General features: G+C 29.6%; 1 protein-coding gene across 4 annotated transcripts in view; it reads left to right on the top strand.

Annotated features, from left to right (window-relative positions):
• The window catches only part of LOC129231389 (inositol polyphosphate-5-phosphatase A-like), a 68,982-nt gene that overhangs the window by 28,812 nt on the left and 22,383 nt on the right, over positions 1-17,787 (top strand). For all 4 annotated transcript variants that reach the window (XM_054865690.1, XM_054865691.1, XM_054865692.1 and 1 more), the window contains exons 7-13: positions 386-502; positions 5,788-5,843; positions 12,145-12,229; positions 13,098-13,193; positions 15,469-15,543; positions 16,099-16,169; positions 17,022-17,130. In XM_054865690.1, the coding sequence (XP_054721665.1) occupies positions 386-502; positions 5,788-5,843; positions 12,145-12,229; positions 13,098-13,193; positions 15,469-15,543; positions 16,099-16,169; positions 17,022-17,130 (609 nt within the window). The remainder of the gene's footprint in view (positions 1-385; positions 503-5,787; positions 5,844-12,144; positions 12,230-13,097; positions 13,194-15,468; positions 15,544-16,098; positions 16,170-17,021; positions 17,131-17,787) is intronic.

Raw genomic sequence — 17,787 nt, forward strand, 5'->3', positions numbered from 1 at the left:
TGTCATATTACTACCTCTCCTTTCACGAATATTTTTTTTTTTTTTTTGATTGCACGACAGCATTGGTTCTGACCCCCTCACTTTTTCTTACTACAAGCCGCCACTGCTAATGGTTTTAGAAATTTTATTACAATCAGTATATGTTTTGTTTTACACATGCTTTGAATATTTTAGCTAACATTTTTGTCTTTTGAGTTAAATTACAATCTCAGGAAGGATCTTAATAAAGGATAAGTGCAGTAAAATTTATAAAACAATTAAAAGCTGCGCAATTTTTTTATGGTTAAAAAAAAAGCAATTTAAATGATCTCAGGGTACTTAATGATAATGAATCGTTAAATACAATTTTATGTACCTTAATTATAACTTATGTTTTTGATTTTAGAATAAAGGCTCTCGGAAAGGTTTTATGAGAACGAGATGGAAAATCAGTCACACAATTTTTGATATGATTAATGTTCATCTTTTTCATGACGAATCTAATTTCATTGCCATTGAAGATGTAAGTAGTATTTTTTCTTTAAGTTGAGTTTATTATGTGTTTGAATTTGAATATACAGTAGGGTGGGCCAAAAAATACTTTTTTTTTGCATATTTTGATGATGGGTTGTGCAAAAAAGGAGCCATTGGTAGAACGAAGTTTGCATCAAAAATCTTAAGTTTGAAGGACAATTTCTTGATCTGCTGCAGAGTGTGTTGAAATTTATGCCAAATACTGTGTTTTGATGTTTTTAGCAAAAATTGTAAAAAAAATAAATATTTTTCTACTTTTGCTGATAGATAGTATAGAAAAGGTTCCATTGATGGTATTCAATTCCCATAAAAAATGAGGTGTTAGGGTATAATTTCTTCAATTGCTGCAAATGCACAGAGCTTTTAACAATTTTCTGGTTTTTTAATGCTTTAAAATTTTGTCAAATGTTGAAATACTGTTTTTGTCAAGTTTATCTGAAATAATTATATAGTTTGTAAAATATTAGGCATTTTTTTGGTGCTTGATGTGTTACGAATTAGCTAGTTGTTGATATTTAATTTTTAACTAGAAGAAATGGTTTTAGAATACTTTGTACAGATCTCAGTGTCCTTTACTTTGAAAACCAACATAAAAGAGCCCAAAGCTCACCAAAGAGGTGGCTGCTAAGTGAGTTTCTATTGTCCTCCCAACAGACTTTTATTTACAATTTTTTACCTCTTTTGGAAATGAAAGCCTTTTACATGTTAAATTTCGACCAGTTTACATTTCTTGTAACGTTACTATGAGGAAAGCATGTTTTCCTTTATGACTACATATGTTCATTGCATCTTCCATCTCCATTTCAACCACTTAAAGCATTTGCCATGTCTGACACAGGCTATGCCCATGCCACACATGCATCTTATTAAGGTTTTCCAATCACGAAATCCAAATCCCACAAGATCCCGCATTATATTCAGCAGGATTAGTTCTGCAACATTTCCAATCCCTTAAAGATTTTCCATGCAAACGTTTTCCAACTTTTGGTGCTCATAAAACAAATCTTTTCACAAGCTTCTTAAAGTTTGAATCACTTTCCTCGTATATCTACAAAAAGAGCCAGAAAAACTTTGTGTCTCATATGATGAACTGTGGATTTATCATTTTAGAGCACAATGAAAAGAGAATATATTTTTCTAAGAATGAATTGGTATTCTCATACAAAGTTTTTGTTTTCATACATCAGCAATTCAAAAATTGCGTAAAAATTCTAAACGTAATCATCACTAAAATTTTAAACCCAGAAATTTGCGATTTAGAAAATTTCTCAACTGATTTTTTTTAGAAAAAATTGAGAAAGTACATTGCAGATTGCAAAACAAAACCCGCTGGAGTAGCCTAAATGCAGTGCTGGAATGCTTCAGTAAGCTTAAGGAAAACACTCAAAACCTTTAACTTACTAGAAGTGCACAATATTTTGTTCCGAAGAAGAAGAAAGTGTACTATATTTTTCGCTGAAAAAGCTTCAATGAAAAACCATTTATTATTTATGCTCTCTATGCTGTGGAAAGTGCCTGCCGATGTCTTTATCACCGTGAAGCTGATGTAGTAATTTTCAAGTGGTATCCTGAAAATTATGTTGGATGAATAAGCTGACTAATCTGCAATATTCGGTTCAACTCTAAAAGAGAAGACAGAAACTTGGATGAAACATAGGATGACTCGCTGAGACTGAAACTTTCTGAAACCCAAATCAGTATTCTCTCCCTGCTGTAGGTCCTGGCTTGCCCCTTACTAATGTGAATCCTGGCTATACCCATTCTACTTAGCATTTATTTTTAAAAAAATCCTTGATGAAGGAGGGCGGAGGGGCCTAGCGCTACCCAAACCATCTGAACTGAAGTATTGTTGGATTATTGACCTGCTTCATCTCCAAAAATTTATCCCTTTGAGTAAAAGGGAATGAAGACCCCTGTTCTACTGTATGGTTTATTAGAACATTAATTAAATGGACAACCATTATTTTTATTATCTTTCCACGTGCAAAATGAACCAGTTGTACCAGCAGCTGAAATATAACCAGCCTCATTCCAATTTTCAAATTACCTTGAATTGATATTGTAAAGTAAAATCCCATTACAATGAATTTCTAGGGATCTTACATTTTGTTTGTTGTGACGGGAGTTTCATTGGTACAAAATAAAAAATAAATTAAATTTCATTTTACTAATATCGATCAGATGCATAATTTTTTTGATTTGCATTGTAAACTCATAGTTATTATGTTTTTCAAGTTGCGCTAAAAATTTGTATAAGGGCTGAAAAATTAGTAACATTAAGTTTATTATATTTTTCTAAAACAGAAATATGGACCCACCACTATTGCAATGATCATCAAATCAAATGTAAAAAAATTTATTCCATGAAATCTACGGTTGATTTAAAAATTTGTTTATGCACAGGGCCATCGAGAAGGGGGAGGGGGGCAAGCGTATACATTGCATAGGGGCCCGTGATGTGTGCCTAAGAAAAAGAAAAGTCCCTCCCATACCTTTTTCTTTTTTTAAAAGCTTTTTAGTTTGAAGAAACTCTTTCTGCTAGGGATTACAAGTTTTTAAACTTACAAGTTCGAAGTGAGAAATTCTATTTGTCCTTATCTTCGTAGACCTCTATTGACTCCATCAACCAAAAATAAATATGTTTTTTTTTTCTGCTTAAATTGCAAGGCTAAAAAAAATATTGCTTATTTTTGAAAGATTACCAGAACTTTAGTAAAATGGACAAAAGGCAAAAAATTTAAAAAAAAAAAAGCACTTGCATTTTTAGTGTTTGAAACTTAAATTATCAGCCAGCTCAGTTTGATGAAATATTTTAAAATATACATTGATTTGAGTTTTAAGTTCAGTGATACAAAATGAAACTAATTCTGGTGTTGTTTCTAAAGTAAAAACTGTTACCTAATTTGGGGAAAATTTTGGACGAAGCACTCCTCATCAAATGTCTAAAAGGGGCATTGTTATATCACTCAGGGGTGCCCAACTAGGGGGGTGAGGACCATTAAATTTTTGGGGGGATGTCCTTTTTCTTGGGGGGGGGGGAGATGGGCTCTCCTGTGTCACTGTTTTATTTAAAATCAGTGTTAAATTTACCTATAAGCTAAACAAGTTATAGCTTTAGTTGAACTGTCTGAATGGTTAGGGTGTTGCTTTCTCATTAGTACCTATTTTCTAAACATTTTCACCATTTCTTTTAAATAATTTTATGCATTGTTTAATCTAGATAATTTTTCAAATAATTCAGCTTTGTGTTTGTCGGTGGGTTGAAGAGTTTTAAGCGTACCTTCAACAAGAAACTATGATAAATACATTTATGAACAATAAATTAACTTAATTTGCTGCAAACATTATTTTAGAGCTGCAGTATGAAAGTGTACAGAGTAAAAACTTATGGTTTAGAAAGTGCAGAAAACTGAATGAATATTAAAGAACAATTCTCACAGCTGAAATTCACATGACACTACAAAGAATAATCAAATTTCAGGGCATTTGGAATGTGAAAATTGTTCCCCCCCCCCCTTCCCCTACACTTTTCATATCACATGCCTTGCAACTACCAATTGCAATTAGACCCACTGACAATATTTAGGATATTTATGTAAAAGCAGGGCTCTGAAGAAAGTTTCATAGGTGCCCATAAATCCTGTCGACGGCCCTGTTTATGCAACTGAATTAGAAGAAGCAGCCAAAAAGAGATTTTGTAGCTGGTTTCTGATACATTAGATAAAATTTTAGAGTTTCTAAACTTGCCAAGGCTTGTAGATGCAACTTTCATAGCATCTTCAATGATTTAATTTTCTTCATCTTCAGAACTTTCTTCATTGTTTTCATCCGTAACAGATCTTTACAATAGCTGTTAATGTGAAATGATAGCAAGTTGGAACATTTTTATTCATAGTTAAAAAATTCTTGTAGATGCAACTTTCATAGCATCTTCAATGATTTAATTTTCTTCATCTTCTTCTTCATTGTTTTCATTCGTAACAGATCTTTACAATAACTGTTAATGTGAAATGATAGCAAGTTAGAACATTTTTATTCATAGTTAAAAAATTCTTTTAAAGTTTACACTTTGATCCCTGAATGTTTTTTCTTTCATTGTGTTCCAAAAGTAAAACAACTAAGAGTTGTTGCCGTAGCAAATTATTTCGTTGTAGTGAATTTTTAATAGATCACTATTTTTTTAAAACAATATTTTTAAAATCTTATTCTAATAGCAATTAAAACTGGATTGAACATTAATTTTGTGAAAAGACATATTTTGCTGTCTCTTTATTAACTGTAATGAGATGTTACTGTGTGTATGTAACAGGTGGTTATAAAATAAGTATTTCTACTTGGAGCAGTCTGTGGCTTGAAGGAATCATCCAATTGCAACCAAAATTGGAACACTTACTAATCTTGAAGGGGGGAGAAGGATGGTGTAATAAAAAATGTTAGCTGCAAAAAGTGCCAACAGGTGGCGCTGCAGCCTTCAAAAAATGGCCCTGACAATGCGAACACTGTAGTAATCATGAGTAAATTAAAGAAGCAGTCATTTCTGCCAGTAATGACTGCAGAAATGACCTGCTTAATGACTGCAGTATCATAAAATACGAGATGCCTCTCAGTTTACCTGATCACACTTTGGTTTTTAAGCTATTCTACATTAACAGCTCAATTGCTGCATCTATTTTACATGAATTTAGGAATGCGTAAAAAAGGAAAAGCAAAGCAAGATTGGGCCTCACCCAATATTAGGCAAGCAGTACAAAATTTCTTATGGCAACATTTCGGATGATTGATAGGACATTAAGCAGGTATTTTCAAATAGCGTGGCCAGCTTGGAAACATCACTTTAGATGAGTCGCATTCCCTAGTTGAAAACGTTGCACATCACCTGGATTGTATCTTCCAGCTCAATGGTCAACTCCTTGAACCTGAACTTGTACCGCCATGCGCAAGCAAAGCATGCCCGTAACACTTTTAATTAAACCACCCAGCTTTACATGCTAATCCTTTTGGCAATTTTTGCAACTGAAATTTTTTATAGCACCATCCCTCCTCCCCCTTCAATATTAGTAAGTATTCCAAATTTGGTTGCAATCGGATGATTCCGTCAAGCTACAGACTGCTCCAAATAGAGGTACTTATTTTATAACCACCCAGTATATATCATCGCCTAAGTGCAACAGTAAGACATCTAATCGCAGAAATAATACTAAGATACGCTACTGTTGCTTTGAGGTGACTATATATGTGTGTATACGTATATAATATTTATTAATTTGTTTTCAGTGTCCATCAAGGTATAGCAAAAATAGGCAGCAAGCATTAGAATACATTTTAAAAAGGTAATTTAAATTTGTAGCTTTCTAAAATGAAACCTGTAAGAAATACAATATATTGCTAGCATTAAATGACAAAAATTTAAATCTGATTACAATTTTGTTTAGAGAAAGCGGTATATATTTCACATTAGATACTTTTTTTTCCTTTACTGTGTTTTATTGCTTTGAACGTGATCATGCCTTTCCACACTATTTAAAGCTTGAAAATGTTGAGAACATTTGAATATTTTAGGGCTATAAGAAATTAAAAAAGCGAAATTTTAATATTATCCTGTCAGACAAAAAATTGGTTAACAAAAGTAGCCTATCCCGAAAATGAGACAACAGAAAAATTGCGATTTAAAAAGTGGCCCATTCCCCTATGCAAATACATAAATTTTTACTTTTCTGACATTGAATTTTTCATTGCATTTTATTTTCATTCTTTTTCAGAGTTTTTTTTTTATCTTTGCAGTTTTTGAAACAAAGAGAAGTTGGTTTCAAAAAATAACGCTGTAATAAACCATCTCAAAGTCTACAAGTTTAAACCAAAATGGCCAATAAAAACAAAAAATTCCTAAAAAATAGTACACGATAAAGTGTGTGTGTGTGTCTTTTTTTCGCTTCAAATTCAAAGGACTCATGTGACAGAAAGAAAGATAAATAAAGTTAACTAATCCAAAGCAGAGAGAATAAGCACCATTGCCTCAAACAAAAATGGGGACTGTTATTTAATGTTCTAGTCATTGGGGGACTATCATATCTCATCTAGACCAGAAATGTTCAACCTTTTATCCTTTGGGGAACCCTTTGCGCTCTCTTGAACGAACCTCTTGATCAAAGAGCAAAAAAAAAAAAAAAAAACATATATATATATATATATATATATATATATATATATATATATATATAGGATATCAAATCTTTCTCCGACTCAAATTTACAAAATTATTTTTTATCCTTATTTACCTCAGTACAAATATCTCAATAAGATAATTCATGTTAAAGTAGCTAAGGGGATTTTTTATTGGTTTTCTAAGGTACATATTCCTAAAAAAGCACCAAATATTTTATATTTTTTACAAGCACAAACCACCTTTAAAAATTCAATCTTTTATTGAAATTTTACTAAAATTTTGGCTCCTTGATAAAGCAAATGCTGATCCATTGCTGAACCTCTGTCAAAGTTATGGGGAACTCAAGTTCTGATTTAAATTAAGTGGCAGTGATGAATTACCAGAACTGATATTTTGCACAGGTCTTGCTATAAAGTGCCTTTCGTAATTGTTTTTTTCCCCCTTTAAGAGGCAGATTTATAATATAAGAGTCAGGCAGGTCATTAACACATCATTTTTGAATTTTCCAAAATTTTTTTGGTTGTTTCTTCTTATAATTTTGGAAGACAGGTATTTTTCTCAAATGGGAGGTATTATTTTATCTTTTTTTGTGTCCATGCATTGAGCAGTAACCAAAATAGTTCTTTAGGTTAATTACAGCTGTCCTTTACTAGCTAAATTGAAACATTAAGTAATAAAAAAAATGACTTTACATTTGCTTGCAGTCATGGAAGTGGATCTCTGTTGAATAAATAGTAATATAAGGGAATTCAAATTCTGCAGAAAAGTATTTGCTTCTTAGCAATTAAACAATCTTCTGACATTTTGTGTGCTTGGTTTTGCTGAAAAAATGCTAAACTTTCTTTTGAGCTGTTTAACTTTTCTCTTTCTTTTTCTTTTTTTTAAACATAAATCCTGAAAGCCTTTTAAATCTTGAAATATGTTGGCATATTTACTCACTAACAAATCTATAGTGCTTTTGTCCAGTTTAAAAATCAACTGGACTGAATGTGCAATTTATAGATATTTTACTCTCTCTATCCTAACAACACAATATCTTTAAGGATTCCTGCGGATATCATCTTCAGGATAGTCTGACATCCGCTTGCTATCTGATAATGCTCCTATACCTGTCGTAACTTTGTCAAAAAGTACTCCTGCTTTCATCCAAAAGACATCCTTTATCTGACACTTTTTGGATAGTATTAAGACAACTGTAAGATACACGAAAACATCTCTTTTTTGGCTGAAAACTATCCTAAGAATGTCTTTTGGACAATTTTAATCCAGAAATAATCCCAGTGGTATCTTATAATACAGTTTCTGGATGACTATTGATCCAGAAACTCTCCTACTGATACCTTATAATACAGCTTCTGTATAATCCAGAAAGTTTCTTACATGAATCTTATAATATAGTTTCTGGATAATCATTTTCATCCTATTCCAGAAATGATCCTTTTGGTATCTTATAATACAGTTTCTGGATGACTGTTGCTTCAGAAACTGTCCCCTGATACCTTATATCCTTCATAGCTGCCAAATTGTAAGATTTAGCCTTACATTGTAAGATTTTTAAATGGTATTGTAAGATCTTATTGCATAATTGTAAGATAATTAGATTTTAGATCTCTGGTATTGCTTTTTTTCATGAGTTTCCTTTTATGTTGCTTCAGAAGAATAGAGAAACCGCAGATGAAGAGCGTAAGATAAGCTCCAAAATGAATTTCGCTCTGTACAAATAGATGATTTGCCCGATGTTGTGCTAGAAAAGGAGAGGATGGATAAAAAATAGCGTGCTTTGAAGAAATTAGTTGATGCCAATGGTTCATTGAAGTACGAAAGGCTCTCCTTTTCTATGTTTTCCATTCTAGCTATACCTCACAGCAATGCAGAGTAAAAAAGAAGATTCAGTAGTGTCAGAAAGGCAAAGACAGAGCTGTGCAGTTCTCTGTCTGATAATACTGGATGACGTTTTAATCATAAAGAACTTACAACAAAAAAAAAAAACTATTGTTTTGAATAAATTATTGAAATAAAATTTTTGAATGTTGCTAACTCATCAACTTAAGAAAGCTTAAGTTCCAGTTAAATAAAGTTTCAGCAAAAGCAGCTGACTGCATTAATTTACGAAAGAAAAAGTAAGATAATACAGCAAGTTATTAGTTTCTTCCAAAAGAATATTTTTAAAGATTAATATTAAATGATGCATCTTACAGAAAAAATATTAGACAATATTTTAAAAGTGCACACTTGTATTCTTACATTTTTAAATGCACAGGCCTGCCTTTTTGAAACTAACTGCTTGTTGTAATCCTATGTTTCTCTTTTGTGAATCCAGTTTTTTTTTTCTTTTTTTTTTCTGTGCTGATTAATTACAAGTAAAGATTTGAAAATATAGTACTTTTAGTTTTAACGGTTGGTTGTGTGTTAGTTAAAATAGCGTACAAATACACCCACGGCATGCATTGTAAGATTTTGAAAGTTGATATGTTGGCAGCTATGTAAACTTATAATAGCTTCTGGATAATTTTAGATCCAGAAACTTTCCTAATGTTATCTTATAATAAAGCTTCTGGGGGATTTTTGATCCACACACCATCTGAGACATCTTTCTAAATAAAGGCGAAAAAAATCAAATTTATGTCTGAGATCAATTATTAATGAATCAATGGTACTTTGTAGTATTCTTACATGACCTAATACTTACTTTGTTGAAAGTTCTTTAAGAGATTGGGAAGGAAGAACACCACTCAAATAGAAATTATGATTTTAAAAAAAAAATCATAATTTTTTTTAAAAAGATTGAAGATCTTCGTAAAACAATATTTATTGAATTTGATGTCAAACAACATTTTTGAGCTTGATATCAAGCAACATATTTAACAACAAGTAATTACAATGTTAGCAAATACTTTTAAATAGCACATAATTAAGATTTAATATTAGTAAGTACAGTGAATGTCAAAAAAATTTACTCACTTGCTTTTTTTCATGCCCATCTGAAGTAGTAGATACTGGCAAAGTTTCAACATTGAAGAGAATTTAATTACAATTTCTCTTTAAAGTCGTAACTCAACAAGTATTGTTCTTTGCTTTCTCCTCTTCTAACTTTCTTCAAAACCACTAAGAAACATAGTGTTATCCTATTTTCTTTACTCTACAATTCATCAGTAAAAAAACACTCGCCCAAACAAATGTAAACATAAGAAACATCCTCCCGCAAGAAAATACAAATTCATAACAAATCTAAAAAAGATTCCAAACTGAAAAATAGTAATATATTCTCCATCAAACAATAAAACCAAAGCAAATGTGTAACTTTTAACTAACTATCAGACATCCTGAATTTCAACGGAACTTGAAGTCACTACGTGCAGCCAAAAATACGGAGATCAAAAATGGCGTTGCAATAACAAATACACACATGTGTGAAAACTCGCTCGATCCAAAAACAGCTTCTGGAGAAAGAGTGTTATTGGAGTACTCCTGCTTTTGTTATCCAAAGGACTCCTAAAGGAGTCAGTTGTAGGATAGTCCTATCATAGGAGCTTTGGGATCAATTTTGGCCATCCAGTGGAAGGCTGTGGTTCTCTGGGGAGCTAACCTGATTTCGGAATTTTTAAAGTAATTTTCCAGTAGTTTTGAAAGAAAAAGTAATGTGATTGATAATAAAAAACTTTGCTCAATAATTTAGCAATATTTTGAACATTTGCACATTTGCATGATCTTTTAAATTAATGTATTTTCCTAGTTGCAGTAAAAGTTTATCATTCTCATCATCATGATCTGATAAATCCCGAGTGCCAGGGCACCCAGAATTTTTTTGTATAGCATCTAAAAGATTTTCCTGCCTTGTAAGATAAAATAATAATAATAATAATAATAATGTTGGTATCTGCTTATTCTATTGCAGTAATTATGTTAATTTAAATTACAACTTTTAATTAAAATTTTTACCAGATTAGGTTTACATTATAAATTAGATATTGCCATACATTACAAATAGAACAATCATCCATTTTAACTAATATTGCTAATTATTATGCTAAATTTAATCAGTATTTCAAAAATTTGGTCAGTTAGATCAGTATTTTTGACCTTTCAAACAGTTTTTACCCCCTGTAACTGCCTAGTAGATCAGGATCTGCATTTTCATGTTTAACATTGACTTTTTTCTTTCACATGACATACATTTAACAATATTTAATGTTTTCTTTAGAGTTGATATTTTTGTTATATTCTCTTATTCTCTGTAAAGAAGTAGAGTAGAGTGTCAAAAATTCAAGTCTCAAAAGTCTGAGATTCTGTTGAATTTGAGGTGCTTTGTTTGTGTTTTCAGTTACATTTTTTAGAAGCTAAAAAATTATTTAAATCAAAAGATGAAAGTCGAAATGTTTTACTATTGTAAAACTTTCTTAGCTTACATACAATAAAGTAAAAAAAAAAGGTGTTGAGAGGTCGGTCAACAACATTTGCCCAGTTTCATGAAATATTCATTGAGTGCTAGAGATGGATTAATATATGCCTTGGAGATAATAACTTGATGCAAAAAAAAAAGAATTCTAATATTGTTCAGGCTCAAAGTACGAATAAACAGCCCATTTGGAATATCTAATTGCAATATTTAAAAAAAAATGCTCAGCTTGACATCGTGTGAGTCGTGTATGTGAAATTTTAACCTACTATGATTTGTTGTTTCTTGTTGTGTTATGTACTTACATACACACACATATACATACATTCAAGTGTCGCAGAAAAACTTATCAAAATGCTTTTTTTTTGAGCCTACAAGTTTACACACCAAGATACATTTACACTTCATGAAATAAAACCAATCAAAATTTGTTGAGAAGTAATGAAAATGAAAATTTATGCTGCAATATGAGGGACACATTTTTCATGAAGACGATACATCCTCTTCATTGTTCAATGGAGTGAAAGGTGCGAACCTTTATGTGATCCAAACTGAAAAATTTCAAACACTAGGGATAATTTGCCAAACAATCCAAGCTTTCAACAATCCAAGGTGTGAGCCTCAATTATCCAGAATTTTTGAGACACTAATGTAAAACTTTTTGATTTCCATATTTCATTTTTATGAACAGAGTTTTAAATTCCAAAAATACGCAACTAATAATTTACATTGTAAAAATTCAGATTGATAGAGTTTTATATGCAGTTACATAATGTTGTGTTTGAAAATGAAACACCCCGCCCCTGCCTCTCAATAAATAAATAAATAAATAAATAAATAAAATAAGTGCATTTCATTATATACTTTTTAAATTCTGTTTTATATGTGTGGAATACATTAATGATGATCACGAACAACATATTCTAAGAAGTTTTCTTTATTCCACTGCATTTTTAGTGAATTTGATTCTTAAAATAGTTAAATTAAAAAATTGTTAATTTATTCAATGTTGAATTGTATGTGCTTAGTTGAATTTTAATTGAGCTAAGACTTTTATTTTACTTGTTTTTAGAATCTCAGTTGATCCATATGAGAAGACGCCATTTTTTATTTTCGGTGATTTCAATTTTCGCTTAGATACAAAAGGTGTTGTGCAAGTAAGTTTATGATCTGTTCTTTTTCTTTTTTTCCTTTCCTTCATAAGTCTTTAGAATTTCCCCCTTTTTAAATTTGAAACGCTTATGTAGCGCTTCTTGCAACAAAGTTATTAAACTTCAAGGTATCATCAGATTTTGAGTAGTTTTCCTTCCTTTTAGTGAACCAAAAGCATATCACTAAAAGATACCAGAAAAGAGTGATACCAAAGAAAATATTGAATAGACCCAAAAATAACACCCAAATTTCTTCTGGCCAGACCCTTGAAAATGTGAGTAGTTTTCCTTCCTTTTAGTGAACCAAAAGCATATCACTAAAAGATACCAGAAAAGAGTGATACCAAAGAAAACATTGAATAGACCCAAAAATAACACCCAAATTTCTTCTGGCCAGACCCTTGAAAATGTATATATTGTTGTGAAAATTATAGTTTACTAAATAGTGTTTAAATTTGCTTCCTCTCTTCTATACTTAAAAGGCAGTTTTTAAAAAAATAGCTTTCTTTTTTCACTTTCTGCTCTAAATTTATAGTAATATTATAGTATAAATCTGCATTTGTATGTAGTTTTCATTGTTCAAATAAATAAATATATATATATATGTATATATATATATCTATATATATATATATATATATATATATATATATATATATATGTATATGTATATATATATATATATGTATATATATATATATATATATATATATATGTATATATATATATATATGTATATATATATATATATATGTATATATATATATATATATATATATATATATATATATATATATATATATATATATATATATATATATATATATATATATATAATATATTTTTATATTATCCTTTCTGTTTTTATATTTAGAAACTGACTAGTCAGACTGTGCCTGTCTATGTAAAAAGTGCCAAAAATGGAGAAATTGAAAAAATTTTGTACAAAGATCCACAGAATGAGAATAAAGTAACCACTTTGGATGTATTTTTTCCCGTATTTTGTTTGTTGCTATTATAAATAATTTTACAGTAAAAATTCATTACTCTGGGAGGGTGTCTACGTACCTGGAAAGTCATGGATTTCGACTGTGATTCAAAATGGTCATGGAAAGTCATGATATTCAGCAAAAAATTCTCAAGTATCATAAAAATTAACAACTGGTTGTGGATTTTGAGTTCAAGAACATGCATATTTACCTATTTGTAGAGATTAGGTGCAAAATTTAAGCATCTTTACCGTTCCTTACTCTTTTACATGCCAGTCCTAATTTTGCACACTTTACGAAATCTAATTGCATCCTCTTCTATAATACTCGCTTGTTTTTCTTTACTATGTGGTTCTACCGCTATTACATTTATAATAATGTGTTTAGCCTTATTTTTAACCCTCCTTTTATGTCTAATGTTGTGTAGTTGAGTACTTGTAGACTTCTAATTTTGTCACTCTTATTAGACTTAAAAATTTTAAGTCAATTGTATCTGTGTTGATTCAAGAGACTCATAAAAACTATCATTAATTTTAGCTGCATCTTAAGTTAATGAAGATATTAGAAAATAAAATTGTTCGAAAGAATTCATTTAGGACATGGTTAAAATGCAGAAATCAGGAAATTTTCAAGGGTAAAAAAAAAAGTGCGAAAATAGTGAAAAAAAATCACAGATTTGGGATTTTTTTTCAATATTTGTAGCCCATCCTAAAACTTTGGTAGCATATCTGGTAATGTCTAAGCTAATTATTTAATACTGCAATTTAATGTTTTTTTCTCATAATTTATTTTATTTATTGTAAACTTTATTTTAGTAATTTCCAAATGATTGCTAGTCAGATTTTTCAAATAACTACTAGCTTTAAAAAAATAATAAGTTTTAGATTCATTAATTTTTTATAAATTAAAATATTTATTTTATGAATTTCCAAAAAAAAAAAAAAACCAAGCTTAAATGTTTTCCTGTTTACCATCAGTTTTATATTGTTATAAATTTTGTAAATAGTAATTATTTTTATGGTTAACTTGTTGTAATCAGGCTAAATTTGGCGTTTATTCCATTATTTTTCATCTAAAATTATCTTAGTAATGTAACCTGTAAATAGTTTCTTGTAATGTACAAACCACCCCTCAACATTCGACTGAATTATACGGTCCTCCCATTTCTGAATGATAAGATTTGTGAATGGAATAAAAAGAAAATATGAGAAATTGGTAGAACATTGTAGGATTTTCTGGATATTTCTTTGCTGAGCATAAAACGCCAGTCGTCTTGTGAATGAGAGAGAGTTAGTTTGCTTTCTAACTGTGGGAGTCTCATTTTCAGCCGTTCCGCTGGATGTGTGTAGTAGCCTTTGTTCTGTGTTTTTGCGTATTTTTGGTGTAAATACTTGTGTTACGGTTTTGTTTATGGTGTTAATTGATATTTGCTTAATTGCTATGGTTAATTTGGCAGTTAACAATATTTCTTGTACATAGTTGTAAATAAATATCCTGTGTTTTCTCAAAAACTCTGTCGTCATTTAAAGAAAGTTTGAAGTTGCACTAAACTCGTAACAATATCATTATTGCTGCATGTTTGAAACTTCTTTTATTTTGAAAAATCATTTTGCAACTGAAACTTTTTTTCAGTATATTTAGTGATTGGAAAATTATTGTGTATCATATATCAATTTTTTCAGAGAAAAAATAATAAATTAGTTTGCATGTAATTTCTTTCCTATATGAAAATTTTGTATGATTTATTGGAATCCAACAGACATTTTTTTAAAAATTAGGTTTATAAATGTATGTCCTTGGTAGCAAAATATTTAAGTTGAAACTCTAATTATTTCATGTGTTGCATAAGTTGTTTTTAAATTATAATGGTAGCTGAGCTAGTTACATTTGAATTTAATTTGAGTTTTTTTAAACATATGTCCAAAGCATAGATTAGATGGTTGCAATATAATTTTCATGAAACACTGATTTAATTATTCTTGTGAAAAAAGTTTTTTTCTGAAAAAATTGCATCCCTTGAGTCATGGAAAATTACACGCAGAAGTTAGGGAAAGTCATGGATTTCAAAATTTGAAATGTAGCAGATACCTTGAAAATGATACATAGAGTATGTATATAATACTTCTGTACGTATTGATGCAAATTAAAATAAATTAATCAATACTAACCATTTGCACTTTTCTATTTATTAATTTATTCTTACAACTCATTTTTAATTCATACTTCATGCAATTAAATCACATTTTCCAAATTCAGGTTGTCTTAACTTTGGAAAGAAAAGTTTTTGATTTTGATCGACATCAAGAAACATTTGCTACCATCAACAAATGGGTATGTAGGTGTTTGTTTACTTCATAATCGACATTTTTCCGTGTATATTTTCAAAAAGGAAAATTTTTGCTCTTTTTTATAATTTTAAAAATCCATTGAATTTTTTCAGATTGGGTTTTAAAAAATAATAAAAAAAATATAACGAACGTGGGTTGCTTCTTTAAAAAATAAAAAGATTACTTATTTTGCAAAACATTAAAAACTCAAAATCTATAAAATGATAACTATCAATATTTTGTGAATTGGTGACTTTGATTTCTAAAAATACTTAGAATGGCACTAGATTTCAGAAATAAAGGAATTCAATTGTTATAGAAAAAATAGGCAAATGTCTTGATATTTATTCAAAAACTTGCAAATCACTTTTCAGTTTGTATTTTTTAAATGCATGTGTGCTTCATTGAATGTGATACATTCAAAAGTATGCAATTATGTTATTTCTGAGACATCAATATTTTGAATCATCATATTTTTTCAAACTGTTAGTCTTTAAACTTTTCTTTGTAGTTAATTTTATGTTGGATACTATGTAACTTTGTATTATATTGACAATAGTTGCAAGAATATGATAGAGAACCTAAAGTCTTTGAAGAGTTCTTTGAATTTGACATTACATTCCCTCCAAGGTAAGGTTTGAAAACTTTATAATTGAAGCACCTGAATTTCTTTTACATTTTAATTTTAAACTTTTTTAAATTACAAAATAAAAAAAGTTTTGAAATAGAAATTTGAAAAAGTTGAAATAAAATTATCATAGCTTTTATAATTCAAGCACTTTTTTTCTGTAAAAATAATATTATAGTAAATTGTATCTGAGAAATTTTGCATTGAGTTCAATTGAAATCAATTACTTACCCATGTAAAGATTAAATACAAGGTTTTTTTTTATTTCCTTTTCTTATTTTTTGCATTGTGTCACTAGTTTTGATTGATTTTTGCTTAAAACTCTTTTGCATAAGTCTCATGATATACTGGCATGGACTAAAAAACCTCATTGATGTCGTTTATGGCAAAAATTCTTTATACTTATGAAATTATCCGATATATTTTATTTATAAATTGTATTGTGCCTCTATTATTTAGTAAAATGCTGTTATATGTTAATTTACCATACATTGTTATCTGTTCAGTCACTTAATGCAGTATATTATTAAAATATGTGTTTCATTCCTGTATCTGTCTGAAACTTTCTTGTGCATTACTGCATAGTCATTACTTTAAATATTTTTTAACCCCTTTGATGTTTTTTTTTCAATTTCATCATTATTATAATTAATTTGAAATAGTTTTCTGACTTGATTTTTCAGCATCAACCTTTTTTCAATGTTCTTTCACAGTGATAATTATTAGATTTTTTTTTCTCTGGAAAACTGGTATTTATAAAATTGGTTCTATTAATCAAATTTCAAAGAAAATATTCAAGTATAAGCATTGATACAGCACTAGTAATTTCCTTGTCAATTCTCTGGAATTTTCAGCTACCCATTCAAAGAAGATCCTTCTGGAAAATCCTATATGAGGACAAGGTGTCCATCATGGTGTGACAGAATACTTTTGAGTAAGAGTGCTTTGTCAATTATCAATATGGTGAGTTGATTTTGTATGCTGTTAATCCTGTAACATTTTTCTGTATTCTTTAAGAAGGTGTTAATAAGTAAACTTTTTGAAAATAATATTGTAGCACTTATATTTAATCTTAGAAATGAAAGTACAATATTTATACACAGGTGACAAATAACGGGTGGCAGGTCACCCAGGTTACAAAAAAAAAAAAAAAAATGCTATAAGAATCTTTCAAAAGTCATGTCACATTGAATTTTCCTATAAAATCTGCTAAATTATTTTTCTGACGTCTAAAACTTTTTCCTGGCTCTTAAGATTTTACAATTTTCATCAGTCTTCGTTTGCAACTCATTTACAGTCAGTCCAAAGGTGCATTCATTCGTAGTCCAAGAGGTGGTACTGTATATTCCAGTGTTTAAATACTTTTTTAATGATTTCTGCAAGTGTCTAAATGCTGCTTAAAGTGATTCAGAAGAAAAGTTACTCCTAAAGATTTTAATGATTTTTTTCATTCACAAATTGCATCAAAAAATTCATCAAAGTTGTGTTCTGTTATAAATTTATGCATATCATGGAGTTTCCCGCATCTTCATCCACAGTTATTCTGAACAATAAGTAAAAATTATTGTTCATTCCATCTAGATTGTTAGATATGTTTTTGAAATCTTTCGTTTAATCTTC

Source organism: Uloborus diversus, chromosome 10, assembly GCF_026930045.1.
Source record: "Uloborus diversus isolate 005 chromosome 10, Udiv.v.3.1, whole genome shotgun sequence".
Taxonomy (NCBI): Eukaryota; Metazoa; Arthropoda; class Arachnida; order Araneae; family Uloboridae; genus Uloborus; species Uloborus diversus.